This window comes from Hibiscus syriacus, unplaced genomic scaffold (genome assembly GCF_006381635.1).
Source record: "Hibiscus syriacus cultivar Baekdansim isolate YM2019G1 unplaced genomic scaffold, ASM638163v2 tig00112528_pilon, whole genome shotgun sequence".
NCBI classification, from domain to species: Eukaryota; Viridiplantae; Streptophyta; class Magnoliopsida; order Malvales; family Malvaceae; genus Hibiscus; species Hibiscus syriacus.
In genome coordinates, this window is record NW_024063356.1 from 426,909 (window position 1) to 447,615 (window position 20,707).

The 20,707-nt window shown below is 34.2% G+C and overlaps 1 protein-coding gene and 1 pseudogene across 2 annotated transcripts; one reads left to right on the plus strand and one right to left on the minus strand.

Moving 5' to 3' along the window:
• Positions 1–627: 627 nt before the first annotated feature.
• On the plus strand, positions 628–17,746 carry LOC120181549 (annotated as a pseudogene).
• A 612-nt stretch (positions 17,747–18,358) lies between these two features.
• Positions 18,359–19,170, minus strand: LOC120181550. 2 transcript variants are annotated; one of them, XM_039186648.1, is made up of 2 exons: positions 18,817–19,170; positions 18,359–18,724 (listed from the first exon to the last, which is right to left on the minus strand). In XM_039186648.1, exons 1-2 carry the CDS (start codon positions 19,067–19,069, stop codon positions 18,534–18,536), a joined length of 444 nt encoding a protein of 147 aa, XP_039042579.1. In that variant the 5' UTR covers positions 19,070–19,170; the 3' UTR covers positions 18,359–18,533. The 2 variants fall into 2 exon arrangements, with proteins under 2 accessions (XP_039042579.1, XP_039042578.1); XM_039186647.1 differs by having other exon boundaries at positions 18,359–18,730.
• Between the last annotated feature and the right edge of the window lie 1,537 nt (positions 19,171–20,707).

A 20,707-nucleotide genomic window follows, 5' to 3' on the forward strand; every position in this document is an offset into this window, starting at 1 on the left:
GTTTCATATAGGATCTTATATCATTTATATGAAATATTTACATGGAAACCAATATCATTCAACTGAGATTAATTGCCCCTTTATCTTTTGAGAATCATTTTCCCAGTCCTTGATATGAAATGGGCACAGATTGTAACGTCATTTCACGAATGTGGAGGGAATGTCGGCGATGATGTGAAACATTCCACTCCCTCAGTGGGTAAGAGAAATTGGGGATAGCAACCCTGACATATATTTCACAGATAAATATGGAAGGCGCAATACTTAATGCCTTACGTGGGGAACTGATTAGGAGCGGGTGTTAAGGGGCCGAACTGCTGTTGAGGTAATAGTAATTAGACTACACTGGATATTTATGCTTCTATCTATTACTAATAACTTTTGACATTTTGGTTCTGCTCTCTTCCTGCGTAGCCGAGATTCTGGACGTTAATAAGTTGATTTATTAAGATTTTTTCCTTTTAACTTTTTTCTCTTTTTTATTTTTTTGGTTGAGGTGGCTTTGATATATATATAAACACACACACACAAAAGTTGTACACCGATCATATTTTTACCTTTATGGAATTTTTTTTACAGTGCCTATAATATGTCAAGTTAATCGTCTACGTGATGGTAGAAATTTTGCTACCCGTAGAGTAGATGCAATACAAAAAGGAAAACACCATATTTACATTATTAGCGTCCTTTCAGGTATGAAGTATCTTCCTCATTTTATATTCAAAGGTTCCCTCCTATTTCCCTAATTCTTCAATTATTGATCATTTAGTTTCTGTATGATCTTGACTTACTTGAACAAATATTGACAGGTAGGTATAATTGTTATATTATGTATCTGAGAAGAACTATCATGATCCACTTTTTCACCTTCATGGAATAGTAACTTTGTGTAGTGTTATCAGTAGGTCTATATCAATGGGATAATTTTTTTTTGGATAAAAATGGGAGGCCTCGTTAAAACCCCCTCAATAGGATAAAATTAAGGATGTGCAAAACTCGACTCGAAAAATCGATTTTTTTTCAATTTCGAGTTATCGAGTCAACTCGAATTATCAATTCGATTTTCGAGTTCGAGTCGAGTTGAAATTTTGAAATTTAGAGTTACTCGAAAACTGAAAATTTGACTAAGTATTTTGACGGTTTTACGATTTAGTCCCTGATTTCATTATTCATTCAATTTCTCCTTCATTTTAAGTCCATTTTTTTTATCAAATTTGAACCACATGCTCCTAAATCATCTTATAATACATATGTACTTTTAATTCCTCTTTTTGATAATAATTTTTTTTTCAATTTAGTCCCTCAATTTTTCATAATGTCCTTATTTCTTCAATTCATCCTTTATTTTAAGTTCGTTTTTTACCAAATTTGAACCACATGCTCATATACCACAATAGAATACCTATGTAACTTCAATTCTTACTTTTTACTAAAATGTACTCTCTTTTTTTATGTAGTCCCTTAACTTTGCATTTTACTCAATTTAGTCTTTTGACTACAATTGTTTGCAAATTTTTTCTTCCCATCAATTCTTCGACTCCTTTATACTCTCATCAATATTATACCCTAAAAATACTTTCTTTTTAAAATATAATATTATGAATATATTTTATAATTTTAGATTGTATTTGATATATTAAATAACATTATAATGTGAAAAGAATATAATATATGTATATCTTATATGATTAAAGAAAGTCAAAAAAATAAAAAAATGGAAACATCCTTGCCATAATACTATAAATAATTATAATAAAATTAGTATAGAAACTCGAATAACTCGACTCGAATTTCTTAAACTCGACTCGACTCGAGAAAATTTCAAGTTAAGTTTGAGTTGTAAAATACAACTCGTCAACTCGAATTTGTTTTACTCGACTCGACTTGACTCGATCTAATGCTCACCCCTATAAAATAGTGTAAGTGGTGGTTTTAAATAATGCTAAAGATAAGTAGATCTGTTCTACATTGCTTATTCCGTTCTTTTATGAAGGTTCCAATGTTGCTTATTCTGTTCTTTTACCAAAGCATTAGAAAACGAGTTGAATTTTCCCTTTTCAACTTGTTAATAAACCAATTATTTTATCTATAAAAATATGCGAAGAAGATATTACATTTTTCGGTGTGGAGGTAGATGTTTGATAATGATGATATGTAGTACAGTATGTTTTCTAGAAGTCTTTTTCTCCATTTATTATAATTTGTTTATCGTCGTTGGTTGGTGTGCAGTAGTATATGGGTCTCATTGTTCTAGGAAACTTCCTGATATGTTGTAATATATGAACACGTGATAACTGCATTCACTGATCTTACAGAAAGAAGTAGGGTTTGATCATCAAGAAGCAATGATGCCATCTGTGCCAGCTCCAGATGGGGTAACTATGCTTAAGTCTTTAACATTTCCCCTCATTTGGTGTAGTGAATAATTGGATAACAGGATTACTCTTTGACCTATTGCAGCTTCTGTCATTGGATGAGATACGAGAATCACGTCTCACTGATCCCCGTCTACCTGTGTAAGAATTTTAGCACTCACACTTGAAGATACTAATTTTTTATCCATATTTTTATTATTATTATTATTATTATTATTATTATTATTATCATTATTATTATTATTAATAAATATATATTAAATAAATATATATAAATAAATAATTACAGACCAATTACAACTGGACCGGCCAGTTACAAACAAACCAGAACCGGTCCAAATCAAACCAGAAACCCTAAACATTTGGGGTTCCAGTTAGGGTTTCCTAACCCTAATCTAGCCGGCCGCCTCATCACAGCCGTTGGATCTGAGAGATCCAACGGTCCAGATTGCCTCAGATGGAAACCCTAGGGTCTGATACCCTAGGGACACGCGGCCGCCGCTGCTATCTCGCCGCCTCCGCTGTTGCCACGTCCCAACCGAAGACTCCAGAAGCTAGAACACCAGCCGTCCACGCCATGGCTACGGGGTGAGTCACCACTGGTAGTCCGGTGACTCACCGAGACCCCCTCGTCGGACCGGTCCGACGGCCACACCGGTGGTGGCTATAAAAGCCACCACCCCAACCTGAAAAAAAAAAAACAGAGACAGAAAAAAAAACGGAGACAGAAAAAAAGAGAGAGACAGAACCGGAGAAAGAAAAAAACAGAGAAAGAAAAAAAAACTACTAAACCAACGATCTCAGTCAAACATCCAGCAACCAAAAATAGAAGAAAAAGGAGGAGAAAGACTTACCGAGGAGGCCAAACGTCAGATCTCACCAAAACCTTCGAAAAGCCGAAGGTATTCTTTTAGATTTGCTCCGATTGGGAGCCGTTTAACGGAAAAAAACATCGGAACCGTCATTAGGACGGTCCGATCTACATTTAGATGTAAAAAAAAATTTTCCGGCCACCGGCGGCGGTGGTTGACGGCGGACGAACGCCGGCTAACGGCTGCCGGCCGGCTGGGCTTCTCTCTGTTTTAGAGAGAAGCGAGAGAAAATTTCTCTCTCAGAGAAGAGAGAGAGAAGGAAAATGATGAAATGAAGCTGGCCCTTCGGGCCAGCCGGTTTTTGGACTTTTATAGTCCTTCCCGAACGACGTCGTTTCGGGAAGGACTATGCGCGTAATTATAAAATAGTTAAACCCCGTCCGCAGTCCTCCGAACTTGTAAACTTTACATTTTAGTCACTAAATTGAATTTATAATATTTTTAATTCAGTTTTCGAATTTTAATTTCTTTTATTTTAGTCCTTCATATTAAAATAATATATTTAGGATAAATTACAGATTTAATCCCTTAATTTTAATAAATAATATTTTAATCCTTAGTTTATATTTTTAATTTATTTTATTCTAATATCCGAATTTTAGATAATTTTATTTTAGTCACTAAATAAATAAAATAAAGAAATAACATATTTATCCATATAATTTGATTAATTATGAATTTTTTTAATTTTATTTTTATTGTAATTTAGTCAGTTATTTTATATGCTTTCATTTATTTATTGTTTTTAAATATATTGTTTAGTAGTATTTTTTTTTTTTTATTATATTATTAAATATTTTTATGTATTCATAAATATATATAATAGTAATTTTTAAATATTTATTTTTAATATCGAAGAAAATGACAGTCTTAATACAACTGGATGTCCTATTCTGATATTTTAAAATTAAAAAGTAAACAATATTATTTAAATTAATCAATATCAAGAAAAGAGCTGTCTTAAGGTACCTAGAAGTTATTTTCTAATATTTTTAAATAAATAATATTTTTTATATAATTTTGAAATAATAAGATTATAAATTAAATATATATTTTTGAATTTTTAAATTTCCAATAATAGAGACAATTTATAATTAAAAAGTACCAATTTTGGGCGTTGTAGGGGTGCTAATCCTTTCCTAAACGTAACCGACCACGGATCCCTTTTTATTATTAAAAAGAACGAATTTTTGGTTATAAACGCAGATCAGCTCATTTTTTTAATTGGTGTTTTCTTAAAACTCTTTTAAAAAAATAAATTTTAGGTATTCGACCTACCTGACCCAAAAGGCCGATGGCGACTCCCAAATTATTTTCAAAACCATTTATTCACATCAATTTCTCCGCCAAATTTAATATATTCGTGCCCGGACGAAAACCGGTTACGACAGCTTGGCGACTCCGCTGGGGACTTGGTCAAACTTTAAAATCAATTATAAATTGTCTCTATTAATTAAAAATTAAAAGTTCATATATTTAATTTTTAATTCTTTCTTTTCAAAATTTTTATATTTACTTATTATTTTCATAATATTTATATGTTTCATTTTACTTGTAAGTATTTTATTTCGTTATTTATTTTTCTGTCAAAGGTTTGAACATTTCTCCTCACACACAACACTTGCATTGCATAACATAAAGTTCTATAATTTAGTTTGTCCCTTTTAAGTGGGAGTGAAAGCGACGTCTTCGTGAGAATTTATTCTCGTGTCAGACCTAGCAAGTAACTTTCGGGGTTCATATGCTCTATGTCTTCGTGAGAATTTATTCTCCGTGTTAGTCATAGAGAAATGTATCCCCTCGAATTGAACTCGGCCCGTTTAAGTCTGTAATGGACTAGGATTGAGGGTTTGATAGCCCAAGGGGGCATCAACAAGGACAGTTCGAGTACCTTTACTCCTAGAACTGAAAACCTGCATATAATAAACCCTAGAAACTCTCTCGATCTGAAACCATGCCGAAATTTTGTCAGTAGGTATACACAAAGGAGAAATAAGCTCTAGCTTTTAATTTATTTTATTTCTTTTTCCTGAATAAATGCATGCGAACTAGAAATCGTGCGGTTAAGTTAAATTTTCCAAACAAATCATGGAACTAGAAAACATGAGGTTAAGATTTATACATTGATAAATAGATTTTTTTAGTTGGTACTAACTATTCTATTTTTTTTTTCATGCATATTACATTGCTCTAATATGTTCATATTGATTTCTTTTGTTTGCATTACATGATCATGGCATAACAAAGGTGTTGGCTTAAAAGACTGTTCATCATATTGGAAAGAAATCGTAAATGGACAAAAAGTTTTATGATCAAACAAAATATGATACGACCAAGGAAAGACATCCTGAAGAAACTACGAGGATCGAGGGAAGTTCTGTACATAGAGAACCGGTTATATTAATACCAAAAGTATTAGACAAAGATCCTACCAGATTGATACCAAAAGCAATCTATGGTAAGAGCATCAGTCAGGGCATTCAGAGTAGTGGAGATTTTTATGAAGCTCAAGCATATTATTTGAAGGACTTGAACGACCAAAAAGAAATTGAGCACAGAAATGAAAACCATGCATGAAGATTTTCAGAAGATCAGTCAAGCCTTTCAAAATGCTGGCCTAGGAAGTACCCCAGAAGAAGGATAACAGGGGTCACCAAGCTGAAAAAGAGCTGCAACATATATGAAGATCTTGTTCAAGAACTTCTTGGACAGAAAAGTTCTCTTACAAGGGAAAATGAGCAACTCCGAGAAGTGACACAGAAGATGAAGGAGAATGTCATGGAAGAAGTTGCAGTCCAGACAAACAATATGTCCCTTAAGCTGATAAACTAATTGGCTTTGGAGAAATTAGGAATAAATATATCCCTATATGTAAAGTTTTGTTTGAGTACCGAAACTTTTTTGTTCAATGAAATCTGTTCTAAGATGATCACTCTTAGTAACACTTTTTCATGCATACATTGCATTTTACATCCTTGCATTTTCATTTTGCATTATACTGTTATGTTTGCTTTTGTATTACACGATTTGTATTCTTATTATTACATTCACATATTTACATTTGCATTTGGCATCTTTGCATTTTTTTAATACATTAAAACATTCATTCATTAAAATAAGGATTTCAAACGAAGTGATCTTGGTTTTTCCTTGAAGCAAGAACGCTCAGTACGACACAAGAAAAATGTCTAAAGAAACTGAAGATAGGCTAGCCAAATTTGAGATAAAGCAGAAAGAAATACAAGAGGAATTGAGGAGCAAGTTGGCACAAATCGAAGCTAATTCTCAGATCGATCTACTGAACAATATGAAAGAAATGATTGATAAACATTTGACTGCTAGAAAGAGTCTTGTTGAAAACTCCACAAATCCTTTGGGTATTACACCTGTTCATATTTCTGAGTTCACCTCTGTACTCCAGGAAATTCAATCACCGATTTACTTCGCTGTTAAGAACTCACCATATCAAGCTGGAGCATCATTCCCCACTGATTGTCCTACTACTTCTGAGTTAAAGCCTGATGAATTTTGTATTAGTAATGAGGTCCTTGACCTAAACAAATCAGTTGAGAAGGAAAAATTCATTCAACGACTGGAAAATATAGAAGAGGTGATAAAATCTATAGAGACAGTTGAGTCATTTTATGGGTTTGATGCCAAAGAACTAAGTTTGGTCCCTGGCCTGGTTATTCCACCAAAGTTCAAGGTTCCAGATTTTGAGAAGTATAATGGGACCACATGCCCTTCATATCATATCACTATGTATTGTCGTCGTATGACTGGCTATGTAGAGAATGAAAAGTTGTTGATCCACTGTTTCTAAGACAGTTTATCTGGATCTGCATCCAGATGGTATAATCAGCTAAAACGTACTCAAATACGTTCTTGGAGGGATTTAGCTCAAGCTTTTTTGGGTCAATACAAGCACATGACTGATATGGCCCCTGATCGAACAATGTTGCAAAACATGAATATGAAGTGCAATGAAAGCTTTCGACAATATTCACAACGATGGAAAGACGTTGCTTCTCAAGTACATACACCATTGACTGAAAAAGAGTTCACTACTTTGTTCATCAGCACATTAAAATTTCCTTATGTTAATCACATGATAAGGGTTGTCTCTAATAATTTCTCTGACATCATCATAAGTGGAGAAATCATCGAAATGGCTATCAAGAATGGCAAGATAAGAGGCTCTGACAATACTAAAGTCAAGAAAGAAGCTGGGGTTAATACAATGAGGTCTTATTCAGTTAAACATGGTGCCAAACCTTATAGTGATCAAGAAAAAAGAATATACAGGGATTTCAATTTCCTCCCTTCCACTGTTCGAGTGAAAAATTACATCCAAAAATGCTCTCAGCCAGATCAATTACTCCACAACTTGATCAATCACAATGGCCTCCAAATGAGAATTGGACCTATAAGGAAGTTCCTTGGATAAATCAGACTAGAATTCCAAATTGTTCAGCTAAGGTTCCTGGTAACCTTAAGGGAAATTTCCAAGACCCTTTAGAGCAAGCAATTCAAAATGCAAGATAAAAGAAGGGGTTAAGGTTCAATGTTCAGAAACCATTGTTGCAACAGAAACTAATATAACCAAATCCTACGAAGAATATCAGGCATAAGAAAATGGGAAAAGAAATCAAAAGGCTCCCATGGATGTAATTCGAGATTGGCCTATAGGTCTAAGAAAGAATGAGGCAGATATAACCCAGAAGACACCTCAGATACCTATATCAGATTTTCTAAAAACCAGTAAGGCAAGGGGAAACTTAAGGAGTTTGGTTAATACTACCCCAGTTATAGCTGAAATGAGCATTCAGAACCCCCTCAATAACATGAGAGCATTCATTCGTTCAGAACAATCAAAGAAAGTGATAGCCTCGCGAGCAAGAAAAGCTCTAAAGGTGTTTCAAGAATCTATCTCAGACCTATACCCTCATTTTGTTAAAGGTCAATACATTACACCAAGATTGGTGAAGGTATCACCAAGGCCTTATGCTCATTGCTATGATCAAAATAGCTTCTGTAATTTTCACTTGGGAGTATCTGGACATTCAACAGGGAATTATTGGTCACTGTTAAAGGAAATAGAGACGCTCGTCGATAAGGGAGTCTTGACACAAGAAATGATCAAGAAATGGGGAGCAAATAAGGATAAAAATCTTGGGCCAAGTACATACCCAACAATAGAGGAGTAATGATGCATAAACAAATGGAAGTGTTATCTACCACTATAGTACTTTCTATTTTCAGCATCTTGTTTGAATATGTTTTTTGTTCCTTTCTCCGCCTTTTATGCAATAAATAAATATGTGTTTCTTTTATGGTTATGAGCAAGGAGACAAATTTTAATATTGAGATTATTGAGTATCAAGTAGATTAAATATTCTTTTAATTTTTCAAAAGTTATAGATCTATTGGCAAGTAGTAAAATTATATATCCCATCCAATGCCAATTACTCGACCCTTACCAAAACCAAATCCTGACACTACATTTATCTGAGATTCTTAAGAAATGTCTCTACTTGTTTTTGAGACATCAATTCTAGATGTTTACCTTCTCGGATATAGTTGGTTGGTTTATGATATTATACCTTCCACCATATACGTGACTTTAAAAGTCACACATTTGCCCTTCCAAACACAAAACCATCATAAACCAAAAGACCTCAAAAGAACCAAACTTTCAATTATTCATGAATTTTACTGCAAGAAGAGACGAGATGAGACATCATGGACCAACTCATTGATGATAATTCGAGTGATTAGGGCATACTCAAAGAAGAAGGGGAAAGTGATTAATTGAAATAAATATATCATGCATTGATTACATTTTTCATGTAAGTAAAATTAATCTTGAATATTCATCCCCCTGCAGATACCTCTTTTTACAAAGGTTTCTGTGTATGAGATGACGAACGACATTGTTTCATTTATCCTTTAATATATATATATATATCCTTTGTTGTCCCCACTTGAGCCTGAATGATTTTTCTTCTGATTCAACCCTAACCAAGGATCACCCTCCACATTAGGGGGCAAGGTGAAGGATATTTTCTCACAAGAATAAAGATTGTCAATACAGAGTGCTTGAAGATCAATCCAATCAAGAATAATGGAAAACCTCCAAAATGCAAAAGGAAAAGGAGGTGCTCAAAGCAATTGAAGTATTAGACTCATCCAGCAAAGAAAGAACCAAAAAAAAAAAGAAAAGGAAAATTGAATCAAGATGGGTGACTTATTGAGCCTCAAGTTACAAGGTTGATCAAGTACAAACAAGAAGAGTAAGAAATGCTGGAGATATGAGAAAATGGAAATGAATCCAAAATTTGGCAGTCTAGAGGGATCCAGTTGATGGAAATTCCCCAGCAAGGCAGATCCAAGTCAAACAAAACAAGATTGATGCATCAGAATGAATTGATCCTTGGTTTGATTACCCTTAAACACTTATTGGGCCTTTTTATCCCTTTCTTTCGTAACCATAAGCCATGGCTACGTTACGTATCTGAAAAGTCCATTTTAATCATACAGGATTTCTAAGTAAAGAGAATATCTCAGAATTCATTCCGCCTTCAATTGATTTTTATTTGCAAAATTGGTTTTTAAAATCTTTAATGCATGATATGAAAAATGATAAAAGGAGGGTTCAGATATAAATTTTTAAATAACATCTTAGAACCAAAGGAGGATTCGAGTTGAAAACCTGAAAAGGCGGCTCAAATATTGAATGGTGCAAACAAACGACATAAGAGATGATCTTAAGCTCTTAATGAAGCACCACACATCCCAAAGACGTTCCTGAGATTCTGGAATCAAGAAGTATCTCTACAAGATGATAACAACCATTTCTTCAAGTTAATGGAAGCCCAAAGAGACATATATGCTGGACTAACTGAAAACCTGAGAGACCTTACTATACCAGAATCAACCTACACCTCAAATCAGTCAATAATTTTGACACTTGCCATAGGACTATGATTTTGAATGATTTAAAAGTGAGTTAATTTATTTGATTTATTAACTCATTGTTTATGATTTGATTTTATTGTGAACCTATGATATGCAACATTCTACAAAATTCTTTCATTCTCAATAAAGAAAGGAGAAAAAAACTTTTCAAACAGGACAGTCTCAAATGAGGAAGGTCTTTGAAGCAAGTTGATGCCCATTCTACTTCAATTGTAAAAAAAAAACGAGCCAGAATGATGAAACACTTCACACATTTTTGAAGACAAGTGGTACAAGAAGTCAGAAAATCTGGAGATGGAACTTGTAACGCTCTCCTGTGACATTATTAGCAATCTATCAAGAAAGATTATCACTTATCTCAGCTGAGAACAAGCATCACCAGATAGATTATTTTTCTCAGCCATCAATCCATGTCTCTAGAAGATTACATCACAGAGATAAGTCCAGTAAGATGTATTATGGGAATGAACAAGTCATTACCTGCACTCTGGTTATACTGTGATGCTGGCTCAAGTCTTGATACATCATTGCTGCTTTTTCCATGCTGATCATTTGCCAGGATTATATCCATTAGGTCCTTCAGAAAATTGCTGAACTTGAAATTGAGAACTTATGGCACATAATAAGGCATTGGAAAATTCTACACTTATAGACCTTTCCATGGTTCGGGAAGAGTGAGATATGCATCATATTTTGGAGCAGAAGAGACATTCGTTAGCAATCATTGCAAGAAAATGCACCAACAAAAATCTTCAGTTCATCTTGATGATGTTTATTTCTTCCAGTAAGGTTGTTACACTGGATGCCACTGACAGCAAGGTTGAATCCTCCAAATCTACTCATCAATTGCTCCAACCGATCATTATTCAGTTCTTGCACATCTGTTTTCAAATATATACTAAGACAGTAGAAGACGATCTTTGCAGCACTGATTCCAGCAAAAAGAAACAAGACATTGATATCACTGGGAAACATGTCTCTATACAGATCCTTCTGTATGGTTGATAAAGAAACCTAGAAGTATTTCCACCTCATCAGGTACAAGTGGAGCAACTTTATTCCTTCCAACCCATACTAGATTCCATTTTCAGCACTCATCAAGAACACACTTCTGGATACTCGAAGGTGGCTCATTGACATAAGCTTCAAGAGCCTTACAGATCCTTTCTGTCAATTTGGTACTTCCTGTACATGTTTATAAACAATTCAACTTTGTTCTTGGATTCCAAGAAGGCCATCATTTCTTTGTCAATGGAAAAGCATCAGCACATGGAGGAAGCAGAATAAGAGAAACTCTGTTCTTAATTGGCAGAATTATGAATATAGCCTTTTTCAGTGTAGTAGCATGGAAATGCTTCGAATCTACAAATTCTGGCTCTACATCAAATAAATATTGTGATATCCTAGTCCAAACATTAACTGAAAGATGAATTTGCCAATAGCATCTTCTGGAAGTGTTCTTTGAATTATCTGATCTGGTTTGGCAGAACAATCATTGAGTTTAGAAGATGAATTTGTCAATAGCATCTTCTGGAAGTGTTCTTTGAGTTATCTGATCTGGTTGGACAGAACAATCATTGAGTTTAGAAGATGAATTTGTCAATAGCATCTTCTGGAAGTGTTCTTTGAGTTATCTGATCTGGTTGGACAGAACCAATCATTGAGTTTAGAAGATGAATTTGTCAATAGCATCTTCTGGAAGTGTTCTTTGAGTTATCTGATCTGATTCAGTAGGAACCCCAGAACCGATCGTTGGAATTGAAAGATGAACTGCATGATCATCTTCATTAAGAAGCTTATTTTCAAGCTTCTTCTGCTTCTTCCTTTTCAAAAATCATAGCCCAAGTTTTGCCTTTGCTTGTAATTGGGATTGCATAATGACTTCCTATCTTTTACTAGAAGAAGTACATCAGCAGCCTTAGTCATTTAAGCAGCACGTATAAAATTTGCCAATTCTGCAATTGATGAATTTGGACCACACATCTCTACATGGCTATTGAAGCTTCAGCCTTTAAGAATCCCATTTTTGTCAAGTAAACAGTTTATTCTCCTCATCAGAATCAGAATCAAGATTTCTCGGTATTAAAACTACGATATCTGTGAAATCATCTTGAAAGGTCACTTCATAATCAGAGAGTTGTTATCAGAATCAACATGTTGCCTGAATGCAAGCTTTTCAAGAGTTTATACTATTGAGTTTTATTCTCAAGAGGTTTTGTGACATTATATCTACATCTACATTTGTCAAAGATGATAGATTCTTTGATTTGAAGAAGACAGATATATTGGGTTTTTACAATTGAAGAAATACTCAATTCACCAGTCTGAAATCAAACAACTTAATATTCATGCATCATATTTAGGCATTTGCAAAAATAGATGCATTTTCATTCATTTTTATTCTTGTTGAATTTTTAACAGAAATTTCAAAGATTTTAGCAAAGATTTCGAATCCACTTGATGGATCATTTCTTCCAGAGAAAGTTCATAATGAGAAGAACTCATCTGAAGAAGGAAGAAGAAGTTCATAATGAGAAGAATTTGTTCAACCTTTTACCTGAATCCATCATTTGATGGATCAGTTTTTCCAGAGAAAGTTCATAATGAGAAGAACTCATCTGAAGAAGGAAGAAGAAGTTCATAATGAGAAGAATTTGTTCAACCTTTTACTTGAATCCATCATTTGATGGATCAGCTTTTCCAGAGAAAGTTCATAATGAGAAGAACTCATCTAAAGAAGGAAGAATTTGTTCAAACCTTTTACATGAATCCATTACTTGATGAAGCATCATCCCCAGCGGAAAGTTCATAATGAGAAGAACTCATATGAAAAAGAAGAAGAAGTTCATAATGAGAAGAACTTGTTCAATTTTTTGGTTTGAATTCATCATTTGATGGATCAACATTGCCAGGTAGAGTTCATAATGAGAAGAACTCATCATCTGAAGAAGGAAAAAGAAGTTCATAATAAGAAGAACTTGTTCAACCTTTTGGTTTGAATTCATCATTTGATGGATCAACATTGCCAGGAAGAGTTCATAATGAGAAGAACTCGTCATCTGAAGAAGGAAGAAGAAGTTCATAATGAGAAGAATTTGTTCAACCTTTTATCTGAATTCATCACTGGATGGATTATTTCTTCCAGAGAAAGTTCATAATGAGAAGAACTCCTCATATGAAGAAGAAAGAAGAAGTTCATAATAAGAAGAACTTGTTCAACTTTTTGCATAATTCTATCACAGAAGGAGATAGATTAGCATCAGCCTTTCTAGAGAAAGTTCATAATAAGAACTCATCTGGAGAGAGAGAAGAATTTATTCAATATATCCATTATGATCAAAGTAAAGCCAAATGAATAAAAAATTTTATTATCTTTTCATCTTTGCCCTATTCTTGTTAATACAAGAATGAGCAAAGAGGGGCAGCTGAAGATACTAATTTTTTATCCATATTATTATTATTATTATTATTATTATTATTATTATTATTATTATTATTATTATATTATTATTATTATAATAAATATATTAAATAAATATATAAATAAATAATTACAGACCAATTACAACTGGATCGGCCCAGTTACAAACAAACCAGAACCGGTCCAAATCAAACCAGAAATCCTAAACATTTGGGGTTCCAGTTAGGGTTTCCTAACCCTAATCTAGCCGGCCGCCTCATCACAGCCGTTGGATCTGAGAGATCCAACGGTCCAGATTGCCCCAGATGGAAACCCTAGGGTCTGATACCCTAGGGACACGCGGCCGCCGCTGCTATCTCGCCGCCTCCGCCGCTGCCACGTCCCAACCGAAGACTCCAGAAGCTAGAACACCAGCCGTCCACGCCATGGCTACGGGGTGAGTCACCACTGGTAGTCCGGTGACTCACCGAGACCCCCTCGTCGGACCGGTCCGACGGCCACACCGGTGGTGGCTATAAAAGCCACCACCCCAACCTGAAAAAAAAAGCAGAGACAAAAAAAAAAAAACGGAGACAGAAAAAAAGAGAGAGACAGAACCGGAGAAAGAAAAAAACAGAGAAAGAAAAAAAAACTACTAAACCAACGATCTCAGTCAAACATCCAGCAACCAAAAACAGAAGAAAAAGGAGGAGAAAGACTTACCGAGGAGGCCAAACGTCAGATCTCACCAAAACCTTCGAAAAGCCGAAGGTATTCTTTTAGATTTGCTCCGATTGGGAGCCGTTTAACGGAAAAAAACATCGGAACCGTCATTAGGACGGTCCGATCTACATTTAGATGTAAAAAAAAAATTTCCGGCCATCGAAGACGGTGGCGGCGGCGGTGGTTGACGGCGGACGAACGCCGGCTAACGGCTGCCGGCCGGCTGGGCTTCTCTCTGTTTTAGAGAGAAGCGAGAGAAAATTTCTCTCTCTCAGAAGAGAGAGAGAAGAAAATGATGAAATGAAGCTGGCCCTTCGGGCCCCGGTTTTTGGACTTTATAGTCCTTCCGAACGACGTCGTTTCGGGAAGGACTATGCGCGTAATTATAAAATAGTTAAACCCCGTCCGCAGTCCTCCGAACTTGTAAACTTTACATTTTAGTCACTAAATTGAATTTATAATATTTTTAATTCAGTTTTCGAATTTTAATTTCTTTTATTTTAGTCCTTCATATTAAAATAATATATTTAGGATAAATTACAGATTTAATCCCTTAATTTTAATAAATAATATTTTAATCCTTAGTTTATATTTTAATTTATTTTATTCTAATATCCGAATTTTAGATAATTTTATTTTAGTCACTAAATAAATAAAATAAAGAAATAACATATTTAATCCATATAATTTTGATTAATTATGAATTAGATTTTTAATTTTATTTTTATTGTAATTTAGTCAGTTATTTTATATGCTTTCATTTATTTTATTGTTTTTAAATATATTGTTTTAGTAGTATTTTTATTTTTATTTTATTATATTATTAAATATTTTTATGTATTCATAAATATATATATAATAAATAGTAATTTTTAAATATTTATTTTTAATATCGAAGAAAAGGACAGTCTTAATACAACTGGATGTCCTATTCTGATATTTTAAAATTAAAAAGTAAACAATATTATTTAAATTAATCAATATCAAAGAAAAGAGCTGTCTTAAGGTACCTAGAAGTTCTTTTCTAATATTTTTAAATAAATAAATATTTTTTATATAATTTTGAAATAATAAGATTATAAATTAAATATATATTTTTGAATTTTTAAATTTCCAATAATAGAGACAATTTATAATTAAAAAGTACCAATTTTGGGCGTTGTAGGGGTGCTAATCCTTCCCTAAACGTAACCGACCACGAATCCCTTTTTATTATTAAAAAGAACGAATTTTTGGTTATAAACGCAGATCAGCTCATTTTTTTAATTGGTGTTTTCTTAAAACTCTTTTAAAAAAATAAATTTTAGGTATTCGACCTACCTGACCCAAAAGGCCGATGGCGACTCCCAAATTATTTTCAAAACCATTTATTCACATCAATTTCCCCGCCAAATTTAATATATTCGTGCCCGGACGAAAACCGGTTACGACAACACTAATACTATATTTTATTTATATATGTAAATTTTCCATGGTTCAAAGCTTTAATATGATTTCAATACATTTGTTTCTTATTTCATTTTATTCTATATTTTTACTGGGTTACTTCTTTGTTTTGTTGTAAACTCTGACATCACACACACCCACCCCCCCAAAAAAAAAGGGGGGGGAGGGGGGGGAATGGAAAAACAATATCTGATGGCCTTATATTTGTCTTTGGATAGTTTGCTTTTTTATTTTTGTTGTTATATGGAATGCCTCAGTCTTTTGTTTCAGGAGTTACCGGAAAAAGGTGGCCACAACAAAATTTGTTCCTTGACCCATAGAGATAAGGTTTTGTGAACCTAACACTAATACAAACCAGACTAAATCTGAACCAAGGTTAGGCATTTTTTCTGGCATTACAAAATCTTAGCTTTTCCAATTCACTTAGAAATATGAATGTTATATATTAATATGCATTAACCAATTTAGTTTCCACATTATCATTTTTCGGTTCAGTGCTATATCTTATTTGAAAATGATTTTTTGCTTTACAGTCTGAGGTATTGGTTTAGAGCCAAAGGAAAGCTTTCAGATGATCAAGCTTTGCATAGGTCGGTGATCCCTTTAAATGCTAAATGCTTCTCTTTTTGTCTATACATACACCTTTCTTCTTTTGCTCTGCTCATAACTTGGCGAAATTCTAGGAACCTTTTTTTGCATATAATATAAGCTTACTTGAGTTTGTTCTGTCCATGGCCATTCGCACATCCACATCCACTCTACTTCCTCATCTTATCAGAGAATTATTAGCTTATGGCAACAGCTGTATATATAGGTTGGGGTTGTAGATCAAGCTTTCTTATCTTTTATTAATTTTCTGTTTTACAGATGTGTAGTGGCTTTTGCTTCTGATCTGATGTTTAGTGGTGTTAGTTTGAACCCACACCGCAGAAGAGGTTTTAAGTTAGTTTCCCTTAGCCTGGACCACTCGTAAGCATCTGCTATAATCTACCTAATATCGACAATTCTTTCATCCTTGAGTCACATATTCCACAACTCAAAATTCATTCTCTTGCTTGCTTGCTTCTGTATTTAGAAAACTTATGCGTATATGACATTTTTACTCTTTTGTTTGTGTTTACCAGGATGTGGTTCCACAGGCAATTTAGGGCTGATGACTGGTTATTATTCGTGGTAGGTTCAAGACGATGTATATTCTCGTATGAATTACGTTTGAATTTGTTTTCACTTTCTTGATGAAAGAAAATCGTTTACGGAACCATGCCACACAGATTGCAAGTCCTACTGCCTGTGTAACTCGTGGTTTTGTTTCGGGCCAAATGTTCAACACAAAGGAAGAGGTATTTAGTCTATCATTTCTTTATCTCGTTGTTCCTTCCCTTGTTCCACCAAATTCCTTTTTTGTGTCATAGACCTAATCATCATACTTGTATATCTTGATTTGTAGCTTGTTGTGTCAGACTCAAGAAGCACTGCTTAGGATGGCTAGGCCCCCAAATCTGTCGAGTGTCTCGAAGCTTTGAACGACCGTATAATAATAAAATATTTAGTAATGTATTAATCTTTATGGTCAAACTTGATGACCTTTTGGCCTTAAGGACTCTTCGACATAGAAAAACATCCCCTCAGGTAAATGCTCTTTCCGACAGCAATAAGCTTGTAGGAGGTTCTCAAGTATGGGAAAACCGCCAACTCCTAATATACTTCAACCACATCATTGATCTGGACATCGTGTGATTTTACATGGTGTCGGGCTAGTGGGGGAGTTGTAGATGGGAGTGGGACACTTTATGTTCTACTTGTCGTAGCGGGGTCCAATTGGGAGACTTTTCCCATACATACAAGGCTACCTTACAAGCATTGCAGGAAATATGGTGGGATGATTGTGAGTGCTTATCTATCAGAACTCACTGGAAATAATGAGATTATTTTGAAATAATGAGATTATTTTGAAATAAATGTTGGGCTATATGAAGCATTGAACGCTTATTTCTTCAAAGTCTATAATTACTATGTATGTAGTGATTCTTTAAATGGAATTGTTACATGAGTTGAAGATCTTGTAGTTTTTCCTATTTTTGATTGCCTTGTTTTGCCTCTCAAGGCTTAAGAGTATCTTTTAGCTCTCTTTTAGATGATTTTAACGTTAGGTCAATTTATCACATTCTCTCGATCAAGTGAGACAAGTGTTGTATTTCTTCCGCAAGCTATACCTCCATTGTTGCCTTAAGAGGAACTCCTTTGCTGATCCAAGTTTTTGAAACATTGTATCCTTATGTAATCAACAGATCTTGACAACCCACATAATCTGTTAAAACTGATTATGTTATCTCATAATCATATTGGTGTAATTAGATTACTTATTGAATAATCATCATGATCTTAGACCTAACATTAACATTAAAATCGAGGTGTTATTTACCTATGAAGATCTTGACTCTTGATTAGAATATCTATGCAATAATTTTGCTCAATCTTCTTTAAACTCTTGATATGTTCAAATCGTCTTATTTATCTAAATATGTGGTGTCGATAACATAGAAACTAAAACATAAAATACACGCCTAAAATAATTTGCACATCAATACAAGGATGCCCCCTCTGTTGATTATCAACAAAGGGCTTTGCGTTACAGACAAGGAAATCAATGCTTTCAAGTAGTTACACAGCTACAAGGGTTAAAAAGACTAATGAAAATCAATCACCATTGATGAACCCTATGAAAAAAAAAATCAACTTTCATTGACGGACCACTCTTCTCTTCTTAAAAGCAGGATGTATAACGCCATTGCCAGAACTCAGCACCTCCATCCTTGAAATACACTTCTTCATTCGATTCAAAATCGCTCGCATTGCTGAAATGTTACTTGAAATTTTCTCTTTAAGTAGCTGTATCTTCTCTTTCGTCCTTTGCTCCAACTCCGTCTCCTCTGAATATATGAAAACCAAAATATTTATGTCAATTATCAGGAGAGATTTGTCGATCTCGATTTCACGAACCCCAAAAAGTTTATGGAACTACCTGGATTAAGCTCTCCGGATGATCCAGGCTCCGATCCGACATCGGGAAAGTTGGGTCTTTGAGAAGAGAAAACTGAAGCTAGAGTGTCTTTGAGTTGATCTGGGATAGTGGATCTGTATTCTAGAATCTCCTCCGCCATTTTCTTCACATCGGCTTCCAGCTCCTCCAAGTCTGCTTCGGAGTCAAGCTCCGGTTCAACTCGTCGATTGTCAATGCCAGTCTCGGGGGATTTGTGTTTGATGTTAAGAGCCATGGAGTAAAAGGGGAAGATTTGAAGTTTTTTTTTCCCTTTTGGGAGGAGATTAGGGTTTTGAAATTTGAAAACTCGAGCTTAAACGGCAAACAAAACTGCAGTCGGAGAGATTTCCTAGGCGTTTTGATTTGATAGGGACACACTCTAAAATGTGCGCAGTCTAGAGGAAAGCGAGACGACGTCGTATTTGTCAAGTTAACGGCGTCGTATAGAAGTTTGACCATTCCTACCCGCCAGAAAATCAAGAAGGGTTAAAAGAGAACAAAATCATTCTTCCTTTGTGTTCTTTTTCTCACTAGTAACCAAACAGAAAATTTCATTGACTCGATTCCCAGGAAAAGCACACGAGGCGGAAATTTTTCATGGTCAACATCTGTGAAAAGGAAGATAAAAGAACGGAAAAAAGAAAAGAAGATTAACTTTGATGACTCCGAATCTCAAGATTACGATGAAGAAACATTTGTACCTTCCTACAATATTAACCGTCACTGCTTCCAATTTTTGCCATTTTTCGATAGCTTAAGTAGTTTTACTTTTTCGGTCCTTTCATGTTTCAAGAACTCCGCGCTATCGGTTTCGCGATCACAATGGAAGATGTCATGCCATCTGCTCCTCCTTCAACTTAAACTCAGTGCCAAAGGAAAGCCATTAAACCAGAGGAAAACAGCTGAAATACACCGAGATCTGACATTGGAAATTAGACCTTCCATCTTCAAATTTGCAAATGTTCCGAAGGAAAACAATTAAACCAGTGGAAAACAGCTGAAATAGTTGCAGAAAAAAGGGCATATGTGGATTCAAAGCCGGCTCTCTCTTCGTACATATACCCCGAACCAGTCAAAATGTAAGCTCTCTTGGTCTACCTTACTGATTTGCCACTTCAGGTTGTTGTAAGCATCAAAACGGAAATTCCATTTCGTATGATAAATAAGCTTTCATGAAGCATTTCCATAGAACTCAACCATGGGGAAAAACAACGCAGTGTAATCCACAACTTTAAACTGGCAATTTTAAACTGGCATGTGGTATATTGGTCTCATATACTGCAGGAATTGTAGAACCGTTCTCTAAAAGTGCAGAACTTGTGGCTTGAATGGTTCCCAGAAACATGAGGTCAGTAAGAAGCCAATATATTTTGTATTTACCAGAAATTGTGTGCAATATACATAGATATCCTATGATTATCGTTTCTTTGCGCATGGTTCAACCATACTGTTGTGTACATCTAGATTCTAGGTAGCAAAAGGCAAAGATATTAAATTTTTTATCACTTGAACTCAGTTGTACCTTTATTTTATATAATATATTTACTTAATACAATTAAATATTTTAAACAATGAGAAGAAACACGTGATTAATGAAATGTACTCATATTAAAAATTAGAAATATTATTATATCAATTGAAATAAAGGAAAAAAAAGTTCTTCATTTATTAATTATTTAACGATGAATAATTAAAATTTTAAATTTAAATATCAAAATTAAAAATTTTAAATCTAATGGATTAAAATAAAATCGGTTCTGAAATTAATGACATAATATTAATCACTTAAATAATAAAGTGCGTATGAATTATAAATTTAATATTATAAAAAGTTAATGTCTTAATTACTATTTCTATTAAATTTAGAGTAAAT

What these genes read in the sequence shown, in the direction of transcription:
- LOC120181550 (XM_039186647.1), bottom strand. Translation starts at nt 19,069, where the DNA reads ATGGCTCTTAACATCAAACACAAATCCCCCGAGACTGGCATTGACAAT. An exon ending in ATCCGGAGAGCTTAATCCAG is followed by an intron (nt 18,731 to 18,816) that starts GTAGTTCCATAA and finishes TGGTTTTCATAT; the next exon opens with ATTCAGAGGAGACGGAGTTG.